At 39.4% G+C, this 20,582-nt stretch overlaps 1 protein-coding gene across 4 annotated transcripts in view; it reads left to right on the top strand.

The window, feature by feature from the left end:
* Positions 1–651: 651 nt before the first annotated feature.
* Positions 652–20,582, top strand: part of LOC149257231 (uncharacterized) — a 40,103-nt gene continuing 20,172 nt past the window's right edge. Inside the window, exons 1-3 of one of the 4 annotated variants that reach the window (XM_089413818.1) lie at positions 652–996; positions 8,680–8,949; positions 9,329–9,413. In XM_089413818.1, the coding sequence (XP_089269944.1) occupies positions 8,752–8,949; positions 9,329–9,413 (283 nt within the window). In that variant the 5' untranslated portion in view covers positions 652–996; positions 8,680–8,751. Of the gene's footprint in view, positions 997–8,679; positions 8,950–9,324; positions 9,414–20,582 lie in introns of those variants that run through there. The other 3 variants (XM_089413816.1, XM_089413820.1, XM_089413823.1) reach the window with 3 other exon arrangements.

Here is a 20,582-nt window from a genome sequence, read left to right as displayed (position 1 = left end):
GAGCGAATGAGATAGTGTGAGTGAATTTATGGAATGTGGAGCGCCCTTTAAAGGTCTCAAATTTAAATTACATGAGTACTAACAAGTAAATTCATGAAACATTAAATTGAGACAACATGTTGCATCATACACCATTCCAAAAGAGGCAAAAATAAAAAATATAAATGATCTACTACATACAAGAGGGAAAATAACAATTGCAACCATCCCAATGCTAGAATCAAAACTGTTTACTATTATTAAGCTTTTAAGAGACTCCTTCATTACATGGCCTCATGCCTTTTCTGTACCATCACTTTTGACTTTTATTCCTGCCTCCTAGATCCAACTATCTAATCAGTTATAAAAATGAATTTTAAAACAATTATAAAATTGTTTCTCCTCTTTTTCTTTTTGGGAAAATTTTAAACATGATACAATTACAATGGTATTGCTTAATTTTATATACCTTATAGAAATAACATATATAATATTTTGAAAACCCTCTTATTTCCCATTGTTTGTACAATATGATGTTACTAGCCTCTAATTAAAACTCATAATTTCAACACGTGCGCCGTTGGAGACATGGTGGACGTGGATGGCATGCGGGTCCAACTGTTGTCACACAGTCATCAATAAAAAAAACTGTGGTTTTTTAAAACAAAAAAATGCCTCCGGGATCGCCCTTAGCAGTTTCTGGAAGAGAGAGGAGGTGATGTCGTAATGATTTATAGTCGTCCATCATTTGATGGATGGTTTTGCAGAATCCACTTCCGGTATCACTTTTAATCTTATCCTTCGTGCACTTTAGGCCACCGGGTGCTGGACTTGAATACGGTGAACCTTCGATAACCTGGATACTTGCAAGGGGTATAATATCATATTGCAGTCGAGGTTGTTACTACCGCAATAATAACAGGCATTTCCTTTTGGTGTCAATGAAAATCGATGTACAGTTCTCAATGACATGTGCACGTTGATCATTTTCGGATGCAATCTTTGAACATAACCAAGGTAAAGCAGAACATGCTTCAACTTTAAGTCTCGATCCATAACTACACATAACAAGTTTCAATAAATGTTGACTCCTATGCTTTCTGTTCTGTATAAGTATTGATATTTTTTATTAACAACGAGATTAAATATTTGCGGCCTGCGTCTCAAAAGAATTTACTGCGAGTACTTTTTTCTCCTGATCATGGTTGGATAACCCAGGTTGATGTAGAACTCAGCAGTCGGGCTTCAAAAGTTTTGTTTGCCATTGTAATTATCTTTAATTGGCCTTTTAGCATCAATAGAAAGTAAATCTGATTGAACTCCAAGTCTCATCTGAGAAGGAAATTGTCATCATACAAATCGAATTCCTGCAGAAATGAGTCATCCCCAATTTGTAGGACGTTTTTGCAAAAACTAGCCTTAAAAGAACTAGGGAAATATATGAAACCGCTTCCAATTTTTGGAAACTGCCCTCCTTAATGTCAATTGGGTGTATTCTGCGAAAAAAAACCCATGTTGCGGATTTTTGAAATTCAACACCATTTGACCGAAAATTGATCCCGAAATTCACTGCCTAGAGATGCCTGCGTTTTCTCACACTTCAAATCTGGTACCATAGTTGTATCCAAAATTGTTCTGATAATTTTTGATAGTTTGTTGAGCAATAATTCGATAACCTCAGAAGAGAGATGGTTTGTTTGTAAGCCAAATTCGATTCTCAAGAAAAACCCTTGACATGCCACATGGGATGTACTGGAACTGATGCTTCTGGATTAAGATCTTATGTTGGTTGCTTTTGTTCCCATTACTGCCACATTCTTCAAATATTATAGCGCTCACAAAATCCCTATACCAATTTCTAATTGCCACTCCTCATGTGAGTAGACTTTAGCAATAATTTATGCTAACAGTCATAAAAAAGTAATCGTCTTTTCCCAATCAGCAACGCTTGAAAAATTATTCAGTATCCTTCCGCGCATTTTACTGGAGGAAGCGTGCCATCAACATGTATACACACCCACGTTTTTAGACTTCTTTGATGATCAAAATGTAAAATAGTGAACAATGTGTGGCTCTCCCTGACACATGAAGAATTAACAACGTAAAATCCCAATTTCAAGGGGATTGTTTCAGATTTTCTGTAACAAGCTAGTGATTATTTTATTTTTAGTTTGTTTTCAAGTATTTGATTCCTAGAGGTTAGGTAACAATTGTAAGATTTAGTTTTCCTATATATTGTTTCAATTTCAATGTAAAAGGGTTGGCTTTTGATGCCAAAATTCTGCCATTTTTTAAAAGACTTCTATTGCAGAATTTTTAATTGAAGTATTTTGGCTTTAGTTTCATGACAAAATTTGTTTCTCATGTATGTCTTTCCTTGTGATTTCATAATTTGTTTATGCATATGTTCAAGGTAACATAGGAGCTAGGGCAATGATAGGTTTGAGTATCAACCTCCCTGATAGCCCACTACAAGGTTATCATCATTATGCAGACTAGCTAATTGAACAGTCTGTTTAAAACAACTCCTTTGCATCATTTAATTATTGCCTTTTGTCATCTCTTGAATATATATTTGTTTGGTTGTAGAATTATTCTACATGCATCTACTATATCTGATTGATTAAGTATTCAATATGAATGCTTAATTATAATATATTCTCTTATATTCCTCTACCAACTCTCTAAAGTTATGTTATTCTATCAAAGTTGGACATTTGCATTTTGATCAAGTTTCAGCAAGGGAGGGCTTTATTTCTGAGCAGAGATTGGATACTCGTCAACAACCACTTACACAAATCATAGATCTGGTCGTTGTGCTTCATAGGTTGTTTTCCCTTGGTAGTGAACAACGTTAAAAAAAACCTCGTAACACTTGAGGGAGCCCCCTCTGGTTCGAGGGCCAACTTGAACCTAAAGTTTGGTCAAGTTGGTTTCTTGGCACAGTTTCGCAGCCAAGAACTGCCTTCGAGAAACCGATACAACAAGACAGATGGGGAGATCTTCCTTGGGCACGAGAGATACAGTATGGAGATTTTAAAGAGGTTCAGGATGCAAGACTGCAAACCCATGTCCATGCCTATGATTATCAATTGGAGGAAGATCGATGCTTCAAAGGACGTAGATGTTGACCCAACCTTGTATAGGCAGCTCATCGGTTCACTCATGTATCTGGTCAACACAAGGCTAGACATTTGTTTTGCGGTTAACACTCTCAATTTTTTTGATGGTGGCACTGTTACCACTCAAACTAACAAGGGGCATGAAAGGGACTCCTAAAGAGACAACTGCTAGATCAAAGGGAAACGATGGAGGCTTAGCTCACTGTCACCTCAGCTAAGACTCCTTACTTTTTACGGACTTTCATCGATGGGAGGAAACTCGGTATATATAAAGTTACTTGTGAAGGATGAATCAACCAATGGATGTGAAGTGACCTTAGTGATCCTTTCCCTAGAAGGGGGTTAAGAATATAGCTTACATGCTTGTTAAGCAAGGTACACATGTTTCTAGGATAAGGAGGCGAGGATTTGAGGGTTAGGTTAGAGGAATATGCTTTGTAAGGGAGTTTACCAATCCTAAAATCCTTATTAGACTTGACTTCCTGAATGGTTCTTGAAGATTTGACTTTTCAAAAGTGTGGGACCACATGGGACTAAGTGGACCCATCCTAGGTTAAGGGGGGAGAATCTAGCAACCAATGATGTTCTTAACCAAGAAAAGGAAGGGGAAAGGATCAAAGCAAGAATTTCCACTTAAAGGTGTTAAATTGATCATACGAGGCACTAGCCTAGGGAACACCAGGGGAAGGTTTGATCTGAGAGCTAGGGCTTGGGTTATCTCACAATTCCACGGTCGGAATGGCTTCAAAATTGGAGGAGGCCTTAATGACACACCAGCGCAGTAGAGGCGAGGAGATAAAACTTTTTCTTGGGCTATTTTGTCGGGAAAACGATGCCCTAGGTGACTCAACTTAGAGAGAGGGAAAAGTGAAGAAAAGTATTCTTTGAGTGATCACCTATTGGAGGACTAGTGCCTTTATCCCTTAGGGTGAATGGATTCTAGGAGAATAATGAGAAAGGAACTTGTATTTCGGTCAAGGAGGCATCAAGGACTACTTCGCTTAGCCTTAGGGCAAGAGGAAGAGACCTCGAAGCTTTATACTTCGCTTGGCAAAAGAGATGGCTTATCAAGATAAATTCCCCTATGGAATTATCCCTAGGATATTTCGTTCACATACATGGCCTAAACATTGAGAGATGCTATATAGAAACAAAATTTCCACAAATTTGCAATGCAACAATGCAACAATTAGCCCTATTATAACGATTTTCCATTCAATGCATATGACAAAAATAAAACAAGAATAACATTAAAAGTGTGTACTTTCATCTAATAAAATATCCAACCAGCAACAATTTGACAATAAAGAAACTCCAAGAGAAAATACTCCAATCCAAACATCAAAATTCAGCTCCAATTCTTCATCCCAGAAAAAAGTGTGAAATTCTCAGAAGAGAAGAGAGATCCAATCCAAAGTGATGACGAGAAAATGAACTCATCTCACTTGTATTTATACACTAATGAGGAGTTTGAATTAGTCTTAGGCCTACATAAGCCCCAAAAATAAAATAATGTGCTAATAACCTAACTTTTGGTGACAAGCCCACCAAACTAGCTCATAAATGAAATAATAAGCCTCTTAAGAGGTCAAATGATAAACAATACATGTCGTAGGGCCTTCCAAGAGGCCTGATGAAGTCCATAGGTGCCGTAATGAAGAATAGGACCCTCAAAAGTGATGGATAAGGGGTTGGCCCCTTGTTCTCCAAAGAATAAACCTGTGGTGCTCCACGTGAGTGTGGGGGGCACAATAATAACCTCATGGGTCTCCAAAGGAGTCGAATATGCCTGTAGCCAATCTCTAAACATCTATGGGGATCCATGGAGTGTTTTCTACTATTGTGGAGGCCCATGGCTCTCAACACACACCCTACATGTGCCAATGTGGCCCTCTAGAGTGTTAGGACCCTGTATAGGGAGACCAAACCCAAGATGGAGACCACTTGCAATCCTCCATAAGATCCAATGCGTCCCCTAGCCTTCCAGTACAACAAGTCATCAAGGAAATTGAGTAAAATAACTTTCAAACCATGGACCACAAGTGGGGACTTCATAATGACTTGCCTTTCTATAATGGGCTTTGGTACGTGCTAATGTCTCCAAACTCCAGATGGGGTTAACCAAGTATCCTATTAGGTGGTTTCTACATAATGTATAGGAGGGAGAAATCATGGTACATGAGGTGCTCCAACCTTGATTTTTCCACCCTTTCTTATATGCCTTTTGCCTTTTTATGATTTTCCTTCAATTGATTGCTCAGGGCTCAAGGGGTAAGAGTATGATGTGTGAGACATAACAATGGATACCCCCCTTTAAGGTAGGGCAGTTCATTTCCCACTAGGAGTTGGGACAATCATGGGTTCCTATATGATGGAGGACGCTCATAGAACCTATAGGAACTAGGGTGATGGCCATGATGATGGGGTAGAGCTCATGTATTGGCCTTTGCCCACGTGCTAAATGTGTTTATCCCGACCATATTTTGCATTTTGTGGTACATTTTCCTGTTGAATGTGGCAAATTATGCTTTTACTTTTTTTTTTAGCTGCATCAACCTTTGGGGCATCATTCCAAGCCTAACCCAAGGTGTGGGCAAGGGGAAGGGGATAACTAGTCATATGTGGACCCACCAAAGGATTGTGGACCCAGGTGGGAGAAATGATGAAAGGGGTAATAATTAGTGGAAAGGGGGTAATATATGAGGATGAGGGAGCAAGAATAGAATCCAAGGTTAATATCCAAAAGGGGTCTAGGGGACAAGAGCACAGACCTAGCCCATTCTTTTCGCTGAATCTCCCCATTAATCCATGCCCAGAAGTGTCCATGATAAGCAAACTACAATACTCAATTACCAAATGACAAGACATACCTTTAGGCTTAGGAGGTGCACCTTCAAACATATGATCATGGCAGATGGGTGAGGGACCACATGGCTGGCTCAGGTGGCAAAGAAGTGGCACAATGAGCTAGTTGGTGGCTACAAGGGGTTGTTGGTTGCCGAGGACCATCTTGGAGAAAAAATTTCTCCTAGGGATATCACCCACAAAATAGTGGGTAACAGGAACCTAAGAGGGTGTACTAAACAACGTTAAGACATATATTGAGGTACTTGCCTGACACAGTCAAGTATAGTTTGAGGTATACTGGATGTGATGGTGTCAAGTTATGTGGATATACATATGCAGACTGAGTAGGTAGTTCAGTGGATCATAAAAGCACTTCAGGGTGTTGCTTCAACATAGGATCAAGGGTTGTCTCTTGGTGCAATAGGAAGCAAAAGTCTGTGGCACTAAATTCTGTAGACGTAAAATACATGGAAACTAGCATGGCCATATGCGAAGCTATTTGGCTTCGAAAGCTGCTAGTGAGTTTGTTTGTTTAGAGGATGGAGTCAACCAGTATCTACAGTGATAATCGAAGTTGCATAAGGGTCTCTGAGAATTCGATGTTTCATGATAGGTCAAAGCGTATTGACATATGGTACCACTTCATGAGAGATTGTGTGTAGTGTAGATTAGTTTGGCTATAGCATGATCCCATAGATCGACAAATTGCAGATATAATCACAAAGGCCTTGGGTAAGGGAAAGTTTGTCTTCTTCAAGGACAAAATGGGAGTAGTGGAGAACACCTTCCTCTCTAAGAGGGAATGTTAGTTTTTGGGGTAGCAGTGGATAGGTGTTCTAGTCTTTATGGTGTCTAAGAGGCTAAGGAACACGAGATCTCCAAAACCCAGAAAATGTTCATGAGAAAAGCCTTAGAAACACCTCAATTAGATTAATTAGCCAATAATTAAATATTTCCTAAGTCTAACTTAGGAAAATTGGTTAATTAAATCAAATTAATTGAGTGGAATCAATTTTGCTCTAGAGACTTCCAGAAAAGTTAATTGACAAGGTCAAGATGATCATAGCCATCGATTGAGTTGTGATCATGGCCATTGGTTACCCAATAGAGGATTATAAGAGCAAGTCAATGGAGTTTCGAGAAGACAAAAAACATTTGAGTAGTTCAACTTACCCAGTTGCAGTGATTCAGCAAGGACGCAGTTGAAGTTAGGGAGATACCAACAATGAGGTATTCAACAAAGATTTGGAAAATTTCCACAACGATTTCCAGTTTCCAAAGGCAGGAAGGAGATCATTTGGATTTGTAGAGAAGGAGGCCGATTTAGTAGTGTGAGTTAGCTAGTTTATCCAGTGCGAGTTGCAAGAGAGACCACATTTCAGTTGCTAGTTGCCAGATCTATTTACCAAAGGCAGAGTGAGTGGGTCTAGCAGCTACAAGAGGAAGAACGACTTGCTAGGAAGGGTTCCCATAGGCTATACGAATTTCTTGGAGCAATAGTGCACATTTCTCACAGGAGGTGTGAGTGGGCAAAAGAAGTGCGAGCTGGTTGGGAGGGCCAAATCAAGTTGTAGAGGGAGACAATGAATCTGCAGATTATTTTGATAGTGGAGATCAATATTTGGCGGAGGTTTGTCATTCTGTGGCAACCACTTGTAATGTCTCAAATTACTGAATAATAGTAAAACCCTTATCTGCTATATTGGTTTTACCTTCGGGGTTTTCCCAAGGACAATTGTCCAAAAACAACGGTGTCAAAATCATTGTGTGTGCACATTATTTTCTTAGTTCCACTATTTTTATTTTCGACAACATATTTATTTGTGAAGAATTGCAATGTGAGTTTATCGATATTTGTCATTATTAATTAACATAAGACAAATAAATTACATAATTTAGGAGATAAATTTCTAATTGCTATGATTCGTGGAAATTTCACACATTCCAACAATATGACAAGAGTATTGTGGCACATCCATGGACACCGCAAGACCACTTTCATGGCATGCTTATCTTCCTTGAAGGTGAACATAAAAACCTTTTGTCAACATTTAGTGACGGCCTCAAATCACAATTTCCAAGGGGGGATATACTTACAAGGTAACCTTACAACGTGTAGCATCTCAACCCATTGGAAAGAAGAACATATTCATTAATAAGAGTTTTAACAAGGAAATTCACCAAAAGAGATTTCATTACCGTGTGGACCACCTTTGTGATAGACTTCATTGGGTTTTTAGTGGCACCATCGTTACTATTGCTGTGAATTTCAGCTAAAATAACCTTTTGGGGTAAAATCAAGGGGATGAGTAGCCCGTGGGGCACAGGTAAAAGCTCTCGGACTTGACATAATCAGCAATTAGATGGTAAGTGATTGTAATTAGGGAAAAAATCATACAAGTTCTCTCATGAATCAAAAAATAATTATCTTTTGCATTTGAAGTGCTGATTCATGAATGTGACTAGCTTTCCAATCGATTTTTGTAAATGTCTTGGCATTTGAAATATTCATTCGTGAATGTGATGAGTTTTCCATTGCTCCTTGCACTATAGAATTAATGAATTAAATATAAATATAGAATAATTCGCATTTATGTTTATTTTAAAGTCTAATTTTCTTGCTTCAAGATTCTCTGTTGAATACGAATATATAGAGCTATTAAATTTTCTTGGTTGGACTGGGGATTAAGATAATGCAACTGATTCTATATATTAAATGCCATTTATGCAGGTTTTGGGGATTAAAGAATGATTTATTGAAAGATTGCCTTCAGTCAGCTTGGAAGAACATTTAACAATACTGATGGAAAAACGACCTACTAGGGCTTGCCTTTTCAGCAACAATTACTCATATTTTTGCGAAGAAGGTCCAGATGGATCTCGTATCATCACCAGACATCATATAATTGCTAAAAGGAAATGGATGCCCGAGTTCATAGCATGGAGCACAGTCCTAGTGCTGATGACATTTATTTGCACTTTGCTCTTACCCATTCCCACTGTAAGTATCAGTGCATCACTCCTCACCTATTTGACTTTTTTATTTGAACACATTTTATTTCACTTCTTTGCAACATTGGAAGTATGATGACGGTAAAATCTGGAACTCTATGTTGCCATGGTTGAATGCATTTTAGGTATTTTCCATATCGTCTTTTGGGTACAACTTGCCTTCAAAGCTTTTGTGAAGTGGTTTTTCTTTCTGTGGGTGATAGTCTTAAAGTACTTTTCTCTTTGTGGGTGACTTTCTTCTCTATAAAGATGATTAATATTACTGCATCAATCCTTTTAAACATTCTCTTTATGGATATAGCTATTAGCTCTGTTTCATACGCAATTTTTTTTAAATATTGACTGGTTCTACTTGCTTGTAAAGACAGGTAGTACAAGGATCTAGTTTAATTGGCACGGTTCTTCTATACTTCTTGTCTGCTGCAGTCATTCATGGCAATGACATTCAAGAAGGTGAGAGGAAACCTATCTTATCCACTGAGGTCATGTGTTGGTGAAGAATTTGAAACTTAATTATTGACTACTAAAGTTTTTGGATGCAAACATCCCAATATAAGCAAACCAACAATTCCTGTTGATTGCTGATAAGCTAATTTTAATGTTTCTTTTGTCTTGCTTTGTAAAACTTTACAGCAAAATGTAAAGCATATAGTCTTTGAGTGAGCAAAATTTAAACCATATCATCTTTCCTCACTTAGAATGTTTTAATGTTTGCCTGACAAACATTGAACGATTTTATACTGTTAGAGAAGAACAGAAGGGGATACGATTATTCGAAAGACTAGTATGCTCATATCTCATTGCATTAAAAATAAATGATAGTCAAGAAATGAAGCTTATAATATGCCTTATCGAGCGTACTAAGCAAAATCTCTTTGTACTTCTAATCAATGCACATGATGATTGAAATAAATGATATTTAGCAAATGAAGCTTGCATTAAAAAAAATGATAGTCAACAAATTAAGCCTAATAATATGCCTTATTGAGCGTACTAAAGCAAAATATCCTTGTATTCTAATCAATGCACATGATGATTGAAATAAATGATATTTAACAAATGAAGCATTTGATATGTCTAATTGAGGTTGTTGGAAGAAAATTACCTTGTATTTTTGATGGTGCGATGATAGAAATAAATGATTTTCAACAAATGAAACATATAATATGCCTTATTGACGGTACTAGATCAAAATTACCTTGTACTTCTAATCAATGCATGTGATGCATGTAGCTGATATGGACCTCCGATGTTATTTTTCAAGTGCGAATTTGAGATTTAATGTCTCGTGTAGTTATTTTACCCTCAAAAAATAATTTTACCTAGTAAATGAATTTTTCCACAGTAAATAAAATATGAAAACTACAAACAGAAAATTCTCTAGCACTTTAACTTAGCAAATAGCAACAGAAAATATTTCAGAAAATAACCCAGAAAAAATCAGACAAGAAGAACAATTACTTTAACCCTCCAACCTCTCTTCATTAATTTTTTTTTCCAGAGAAATTATGGGCTCCCTTCCTAGGGCAAATGGTCTTCTGAAAATACATAGAAAATATAGCTAATGAAACCTAGCAAAATCGGCCCTCAAAAATTTGTCCTACAATTTGTTGGCTGTCTTCTCCCTCTTGAAGCTGCTTGGCCCCTCCATTTGTTGATGTTTGTAGCTCAACAGGTACTTCTACACAGGCCTAAGTGTCTAGGCATGTAGAAGTCGCATAAAGTCTCCTTAGACACTTGCTTTAGTGTGAACAAGTTGCATTTGTAACTTACGCTGATTTTTAATGTACCTTGGACAAGTGGTTTCCCATGAGTTAGTCTCTACCTAGGGAAAAGTGTCCAAAATAATTCTTTTCCTAAGTGTGACTTTATAAAGTGAAAGTGACTTTATAAGTGGTAAAGTCAATGTTAAATTATAAATTGAAAAGTGACTTTAGACATAAGGTACAATGTGAGTACTTTATTTAATGGGTAAGTTAAAAGATAGAAAGTGAGAATTAAATGCACATTTATTCTCATCCTTTGATCTAAATGAATATGAGCCATTAGATCTTAGGGATGCTCAAAATTCATTTAGGGAAACAAAATGGGGAAAAGAAAAGAGAGATTGCATTCATTCTTCATGAGCAAATTGGAAAAAAGACGCTGAGAGCTGGAGAAAAGTTTTGAAAGAGAAATTTGTTGCAACAAGATGAAAGAGTGATTTCTGGTCAAAGCTGGGCATGGAAATCAAGACATAGAAGACAACAAAAGGTACGATACGAACAACATTGAATGCTGTGAGCTGCACGCCGTTCGAGAGAAGTTCTTGAAAAAAAATTCCGTATAGTCCATACAGTACAACCGTATCCATACAGTACATATTTTCAGCTTCAAGTGGGCATGATTGTCAAGGAGTTTTGGGCTAAAAAGATAAGTTGTATTTCGCTGTTTTGTTTTGTCTGCAAATGTATTTTTCCTCAACTTGAAAGATAAATAAATTTGAAGAGATCTCTAACAGGTTTTCTAGGGAGAAGATTAAAGGGGTTTTGCCTGGGTCTAAGTTGACCAAAAATCTGTGTGTATTTTTATGTGTGTTGCTGGTCTGGTTATGTCCATATTTATTTTCGGCATGTGTTGACAGTCCCATGTGTTTTAACCTGAAAATTTCATTTCCAGAATTTTATATGTTGAATGTATGTTTATGGGAAAGGGCATTTAACTGAATGGGAGTGATAAGGTGAAATTAAAACCAGGTTGGGATTGCAGGAAACTTTTTTTAGTCATCAAATTTCAACATGGTATCAGATCTACACGCTGAAAATTGCAGTTTGAACAACAGACAATAGTTTGGGACAACAAATAGTGGTTTGGACAACAAACTGAATTTTTGGACAACAAACTCAGTTTGGACAACAAACTGATATTTTGGGACAACAAGGTGTGCTGGAAAGTTCATTTCTCCATTTTCTTGGTTTTGTAAATTTTGGACAGCAATCATGGCCATGTTCTTAAGGATAGAGGACAGACTGGATGGGATATCTAACTATGCCGTTTGGAAAGACAGAATTCAGACAGTGTTTGAGGAGGCAATAGTTTGGGACATAATACAACAAGTGGTTGTACCTCCTACTACTGCAGATGAACTTGCTGAATTCAAAAAAATAATGCAAAGGCAAAAAGGATTTTGATGGACAGTCTGAAGGATCATGTGGTTCCTCAGGTGAGAGGAAACACATATGCATATCAGATGTGGACAACTCTAACCACTCTCTATCAGAGTACCAATGAGAGCAGGAAGATGGTACTCAAAGAACAATTGAAGAACATCAGGATGACAAACGCTGAAAGTGTAGTTCATTATCTTGGCATGGTCAAATAGGTACGTGATGATTTGACTGCTATTGGTGAGGCTTCCTAAGAGTTAGTCAAGATAGCTGTAGCGGGAATTCCTAAGTCTTGGAAGGTCTTTGAAGATGCTGTTACCTCTAGGGAGAATCTTCCCAATTGAGACAGATTCTGGGATGATTGTGTGCAACATGAGATATGGAACACTGACAGTGGTGGGGTGAAGATAGCAGATGAGGAGGATGTAGCCTTGATAGCCAGGGGGAAGAACAAAGGGAAGGCCAAGAAAGGGGCCTCATCAGATGGGGCTAAGGGAAAGGAGAAGAAGAAGAAGAAGAAAGATATGGATATGTCCAAAGTCAAATGTTGGGCATGTCAGAAGATGGGACACTATGCAGCTATGTGTCTTGAGAGGAAGAACAAGGGGAAAACGGGTACTGCAGCTTCAGCAGAGGTGAAGCAGTTTGCTTCACAGTTTGACTAGGACTTTACATTTATTATTCCTACATCTAGTAGGAGTACATCATCCGATGTGTGGTACATAGACAGCGGGGCTTCCTGCCATATGATAGGTGCACGAGAGTTCTTTTCAGAGCTTGCAGAGAGGGCGCTCGATATTGAGATTGTACTAGGAGATGACCACACTGTGAGAGCTGTTGGTGTGGGGATTGTCACCTTTGAGAGGGAGTCTTTGCCTTCTTTGAAGGTCATGGATGTTTTGTATGTTCCAGGGATGAAGAAGAACTTGATTTTAGTGTCTGCTATGGAGGAGAAGGGGTTTGATGTCACTTTCTCAGGAGGGCAGGTATTGATGCATCCCAGGGGAGCTTCCATCACTTCGGCCAAAGTGATTGGAGTCTACTCTGGGAAACTATACAGGTTCAGTTTTCAGTTGACAAGAGCATTGGTGAGTAGCACATCTGGTAGCACTCACACTAGTACCACCAGCAGTAGAGACTTGTGCGAGTTATGGCACTGGAGGATGGCGCATATGCATCATGGAGCTTTGAGAGTACTGAGGGAGATCACTATTGGAGTTCCTGATTTCAGTGTCGAGCATTATGAGGTCTGCAGAGGGTGTGCTTTGGGCAAGTACACCAAGTTACCATTCCTAGCGAGCGACAACAGATCTACAGGTATACTAGACTTGATTCATACTGATGTTAGTGGTCGTATGTCTCATGTGTCTTTGGGTGGTTATGAGTATTATGTTATATTCATTGATGACTACTCTAGGAGGACTTGGATATATTTCCTAAAGACTAAGGGTGAGGTCTTCAGTAGCTTTAAAGATTTCAAAGCTCTTGTGGAAAAGTAGACAGGTAGGAAGATTCAGGTCTTGAGGTCAGACAATGGTGGTGAGTACACCGATGGTGGGTTTTCTGACTTTTGTGCACAGGAGGGCATTAGGAGAGAGTTCACGGTTCCTTACAACCCCCTAGCAGAATGGGGTGTTTGAAAGGAAGAACAGAGCTATTGTTGGGGCTGCTAGAGCGATGATTCATGATTAGGGGTTGCCTTTGTTTTTGTGGGCTGAGGCCTGCAATACTGCTGTTTATCTTCAGAACAAGAGTCCTCACAGAGTATTGGGGAATATGACTCCGGAGGAGGCTTTCACTGGAGAGAAGCCTCATGTGGGACATCTTCGTATCTTTGGATGTCTCACATATTCTTATATCCCTAAGGAGCAGAGGACGAAGCTGGAACCCATGGCAGAGAAGGGTATCTTTATGGGTTACAGCGAGACTTCGAAAGCCTATCGGATCTTCATTCCTTATAAACGGAGAGTGGTGATTAGGAAGGATGTGAAGTTCGAAGAGGAGAGGGCCTATCGGAGATCACAAGAGTATGATGAGAGAGAGTCACAAACTTCTCCTCAACAGGGAGGTCGGGTACAAGGAGTATCGGAAGAGTTAAGACATCGAAAGAGCTAAGGAACATTCGATTAATAAGCCGTGGAAACTCTTTAAAGTCCACAACGGATCGAAGAAAACATATCGGCGGCTTTATCGACGGTTCTATTATATGCCACTACTCAAAACCCCCGATTGCAATAGGTAACACGAACCTGATAGCCCCATTACAATATGTCTTAATATGACATCGCATCCGCCACATCGCAAGTCCCTTTAAAGCCTTGCCACATTGAAATCCGCTGATTGCGATATGTACTATGGACCTGATCTTTTTATGGTAACAACTTTATTGAAATATCGCATCCACTGCATTGCAAGCTTTAAAGCCTTATCACGTTGAAACCCCGATTGCGATACTATTGTGGACCCGCTGCACCATTATAATACGTCCTAAATAAATATCACATCCGTTGCATATCGCAAGTCTTGAAGAGATGTCACGATGGAAAACCGTCGATTGCGATAGAATTGTGGACCCGACGGATTTATTAACAACTATTTAATATCACATCGCATCCGCTCCATCGGAAATAGGGGCATCAACAATGTTATATCGTGAAGCCAAAGGGTTGCGATTGTGGGAGTTTTATGAAGTTGTGATTGCGATTTAAGCAGTGACGTGGCATGTGGGACCGCCAGACATCTATTATAATATGAATGTTCGTAAATAAACAGGTTTATGATATATTTGTAATGTGCGACCCCATACACAAGTCAGCCTCTCCTCCAATGAACATGTCTTTTGGGTATTGATGAGATTCATATATATATAAGTTAAACGCTCCACCTCGAGAAGTGAATTGAGCTCGGGCATCTATCACTGAGACGAAGGACAGTTCACAACTCGTGAACGTGAAGGAATAGAAGAAAGAAAAGCCGAAGGTTGAGCGAGCGAAAGAGGAAGCCGAAGATCGAGCGAGCATAGAAGGAAGCTGAAGGTCCAGCGGAAGAAGAAGGAAGCCAAAGGTCGAGCATTCTATTGACTGGGTTATTCATTGAAAGGATCAGACCTAGAATGTGTTGATTTGGGATAGCATCGGATGTGCTCTAGCCACGAAAATTGGTGGAGAGGCTAAGGCACATGAGATCTCCAATACCCAGAAATGGTTTGGGCAGATTCTAAACAGTTTGGGAGATATTAAAATAATTAATATTTTTAATGGAGTCCCTAAGTCTAAACTTAGGAAAATTAAAATATTAATGTGAATTAATATAAAACTGTGTTAGAATGGTCCAAAAGTCATGGATCAAGCCAGATCTAATCTTAGCCATTGATTAGGGACTTAATCTCGGCCGTTGATTTGTCAACGAGAAAAGTATAAGAGGAGGCTTGAGGGTCACTTGGAGAATACACCAAGAGATCAAGATTTCGACTTTCTGGGGCTGGGTTTGCTGAGAAAGTTGAGAGAGTGATCAGAGTTGCAGCTAAGGGGTAGTGAATACAGAAGTTGAGAGGCAGAGATAACACCAGGAGGATCAGCACAGTAACCAGAGAGAGGGACGCAAAAACAACCAAGGGTTCATGCAGAGCCAACCAGGGCTCACGCAGAAGTAGCCAGGAGCTGCGCAATGCCTCAAAGGGCCAGAGTGGGTGACGCAGAGGGCCAGAGGACTGACGTAGTGCCTCCAGAGGCTAACGCAGGCCAAACCAGAGTGACACTGGGCTAACTCTAGGCCAGAGAGAGGCTGACGCTGGGGTTTCGTGGGGCAGATTGGAGCTGTGGAGCTGCCGGAGTGTTTATCCGGGGTTTCAGCCGGAATATCTGCTTCTGAGTAGAGAGGTGCTACTGCCGAGTTTTTTCTCTATTGCGTGAACCGAATTTGGCACCCAGATTGTATTCTGAAACTGCTTAATAAATCAAACCCTCATATCGCTGCATCGATTTTCCTGCATTGGGTTTTTCGGGGGACATTAGTCCAAAAACCACGGTGTCACTTGTTTTTCTGGGGACATTAGTCCAAAAACCATGGTGTCACTTGTGTGCTTGTTTCTATTTCCTTCAATTGATGATTTGTAATGTGTTGAGCATGTACTTGTATTTATTTCCAGTATTTACATGGTAAATAACTTGTTAATTAACAGAACAAGTAGGTAGGAATAAATCAGTAAAGTGCATGAAGGGTTTCTAACGTATTAGACTTAGAAATTCCAACATAATGAATGCGTAGAAGTGCAACCCGTGATCTATTAAAAACACTGCATAGACAGGGTCGTTTTAATTGAATACACAATCTATAGCTGCAACAGTCACTCCTTTGAAGCAGTTACTCCTGAAGCAGTTACTGTGACAGTTAGGACAGAGGGTTGAAACAGAGAGTTGTCTTTGTGCAGAGCTTAGTGCAGTTCATTGTAGACACACTGAAGTTGTGTGGAGACTATTGAAGACCATGATGTATTAGTCATCATGATGTGACTTGGAGATTTCGCTTGGGTATAATGAAGAGCAATGGTGATACCTTCTAGCAGTGGGTTGGAGCCTAGAAGGTTGGTGCCTTGAAGGTTGGAGCCTCGAACAAACAAGGTAGGTGCCTTGAAGGATAGGGTTGGAGCCCTAGAGGATCGTTGTCCTCAAGAAACCAAGTCGGAGCCTATACCAGAGAAGGGTTGGTGCCTCTAAACACAAGGTCGGTGCCCTAGAGGTTGGAGCCTCACAAAAGACCAAGTTGGTTCTTGGCAACAGGTTGGAGCCTGGGGAATTGAAGATCAGTGTCTTCATCAAGGATTGGAGCCCTATATATTGTACTTGATTCATTGTAAAGACTATATTAATAAAACATTTATTCCTATTGCTCATTTTGTGTTCTAAATATAATTGATTTAACTGGTAAAAGTAACAATTGAAAAGGAATACTGATTCACCCCCCTCTCAGTATTTCCAACAATTGGAATCAGAGCCAGTACCTTCACCCAAAGCCTAACAACTTGAAGGTTGATCAATTAGAACACAAATGGTGAAGCCAAGAAAAAAAGCCTCCAATCCTCCTAAAGATGTGTCTCACTCAATCATTGAAGTTGAAATCAATCAATTTGTGAAGGTTCCATTGTTCAATGGAAAATTTGATATATGGGAAGCAAGTATGAGGAATTTTTTAAAGACTCAAGGCATTGAAGTCTGGAAATCAGTGCTTGCTGATAGCATGATGGATGGAGAATCCAAGGAGTACAATGCAAAAGCGATGAAGGCAATCTTGAATGGGCTACCAGATTCTATAAAGGACAATTTAGAAAAGTGTTCGTCAGCAAAGGGTATATGGGACAAACTTCATGACCTTCACTCAAAAGGAGCATTGACCATGACCACTAGTCAAGAAGATGATGGAAAGCAAGAAGGAAATCCAGAACCCATCATGGAAGCTGAAAATAAGAATGATGACATCAAGGCTAAAGAAGACCTAGAAGATGAAGAGAATGAAAAAGATTTTGAAGAAGATCTCCTCACTAAACTTATGGCTGCCATGGAAGAGATTATCAATTTGAAAAAGGAAAACGAGGAACTTAAGAAGAAAGCACTAGCTGGTGACCAAGACCAAACAAGGAAGGAAGTTGACCTTGTCAAGCTTCAAGTACAAGAAAGGGATGAAGAGCTTGCCGAGCTTAAGGAGGAATTTCATCAAAACAAAAGAAAGCATCATGAAGAAGTCATATCCATGACAAATCAATTGGATAAGGCAAAGAAACGAGAAGATACCTTGTCAAGCCACCTTGAACAAAGGCACAAAAGCTTGAACAAACTTGAAGCAGAGATTGGTCAATACAAGGAAGAGGTCTCCTCTCTTAAAACTCAACTAGAAGAAGCAAGAAAGCTAGTACAAGGAGCTGAGAAGACAATGGAAGCATTGGCAATCATAGAAGGACAGGTTGATGAAGTAGAAAAGGAGAAAAACACCATGATATGTCAACTAAAAGCAAAAGATGAAGAAATCTTTAAACTAAAATCTGACCTCAACCTTCTCAAGGTTGAAGCATGTAAAGCTACAAGAATAATTGAAGAAATGGAGAGCAGTCTAGCTAATGAAAATGAAGAAATTTTCAGAATGAAATAAGATATCATCTCCCTTAAAATAGAAGCAAATGAAGCAACTTATATCAAGGAAGAGATTGAGAAACAACTTGCTAAGAAAAATAATGATTGTGAAAGATTGGAAGAAGAAATTGTCTCCGTTAGGAAAAAGGTTGAAGGAACGGAAAAAATCTTGAAGAGCTCTCAAGCCTTGGATGACATGCTCAACCATCAAAGATCCCCATTTGATAAATCATGTCTTGGCTATGAAGGAGAATCCTCAAGCAAGAATGATAATGCTTCAAACAACAAGGATGTGAGGAAGCCAGAAAGAAATGTTGATGCTCCCAGTTCCAGCAAAGGCAAGGATAAGAGTCAAGTCAACAATGAAGGAAGTCCTGTTCCAAGAAGAAATGCAGATGGTGTCAAGGATGCAAGAAGCAATGGTTATAATCAAAGGATCTCAAAGCAGAAAGACTTCAGAAGTACATCAAGGAAATCTCCATCTCCCGGGTACCAGAGTTTATTTCTTGGTTATTGTTATGCTTGTACAAACTTTGGACACATGGCAAAAGATTGTAGGGCATATCACAAAGATAAATATTTTGGTCCTCGACAATCTCCAAGAAGCAATTTTGCAAGAAATCATGAATTCTTATTCATGAACAACATAGAATGCTTCAAGTGTCATAACATTGGTCATTGTAACTTGATTTGGGCTCCTACACAAGCTAGATCCATGCCAGAGAAGAAAGTTATACAAGTATGGAGAAAGAAGCAAACTGGATCCAAAAATCTCTCGAACACTCCCGCCAACAACACAGGTTGTTGACTTGATGAAGATATCCTTGATATTCCAAGTGTTTGATAATGGGATTCTACCAAAAAGAGACCATGCATACAGTGAGCGGGAGCTTGTGATTCTTGATCATTATTGCAGAAGCTATCCGTGAAAGGGTCCCTATGAAATCCTTGATGAGCTATATTGAGAATCATTCTTTGATAGATCATTTCTTAGGAACACTCCTTAGAAAGAACATGATCTCTTATCTATCCATTGCACTGTTGTTGAAGATGTTTTCCACTTGATCACTAAGTAGAAATTGGAGCAACAGAGAAGGTCATCTAATGCTAAAGAAATGGGGCAAAGGACTATGTTGCTATTATTACAGAAGTTGAATGTCTCGACTTGGGATATGATGTAAGAACAGGTAAATTATGGACACAATAGAGGCAACCTTCAAACAAACAGATACCGGATAGCGTGGGGGCGGGCAGGGTTCAAATCCCGCCCACCCCATACATAGCATACAATTTTACTTAAATGGCAACATGATCGGCAGTTGATATCTCACGGTTTGGTTGTTGGTTATATATAATGTGCAGTTCCAATATGTGGTTTCAGGGGTTGGGCGGGTCCGCCGTGTAGGAATTTACAGGGTAAGTTCCTCAGAAAGAACACCAAAAGGACACTGCTCATAACCAGATCACAGATCAATACACCAGTATTTTGACGTGGTTAAAACCCTCAAAGAGGGAAACAGTCCACGGCCTGAGCCAACGCGGCCACTTCAGGCAATTTATTAATCAAAGAATGAAAATTTACATAAGCTTCTCTCATGCACGGATTACCCTACAAATGACCCTCCATACGCTTTAAATAGAATTCATGGACCAATCGGGTGTCAAGCCACAGATCAAGTGTCGGTAATACCGAGGAGAGAATGAACCGTCGGATCACTACATATCGTGACCGTCGGATTGTAAGTTACAAAATGTACAACGGTAAAGAAACACACTTTACCTAACTCTATACCTTACTCTACACTAGACCAAGTTGAACTTAACTATATCCTATGTGTCGGAATATCCTAACATCCCCACTTAAGAACAACTTGGGATAGGATTGAAGGATTTACAAATATGACACAATAGGAGAAGGAAGGAGGCACTAGAGCCTATCCCCCCTTAGTGACAACTTCCTGAACTCCAACCATAAATCGAAGTTTAGTGAACTTCGCCTCTGTGAGAGCCTTTGTGAAGATGTCTGCAACTTGATCATCTGTTGAACAATATTGCACTTCAAGAACATGGTCGTGAATGAGCTTTCTGATGAAGTGCATGTGCAGTTCAATGTGTTTGCTGCGTTGATGTTGGACTGGATCTTTGCATAGCTGAATGGCACTTTGATTATCACACCAAAGTGTAGTCGGATGCTGCTGCTCAAAGCCAAATTCTGACAGGATTTGACGAAGCCACAAGGCTTCCTTACTAGCTTCTACGGCACCACGATACTCTGCTTCTGCTGATGAAAGAGAAATGGCACCCTGTTTCTTGCAAGCCCATGTAATAGGTCCTGAACCAAGAGTGAACACATA

The sequence above is a fragment of the Pinus tabuliformis genome, chromosome 6 (assembly GCF_031772625.1).
Source record: "Pinus tabuliformis cultivar Carrire ecotype Pingquan chromosome 6, CPIR1, whole genome shotgun sequence".
In the NCBI taxonomy this organism is placed as follows: Eukaryota; Viridiplantae; Streptophyta; class Pinopsida; order Pinales; family Pinaceae; genus Pinus; species Pinus tabuliformis.
The sequence above is the reverse complement of the archived record's forward strand: the minus strand, read 5'-3'. Positions and strand labels throughout refer to the sequence as shown.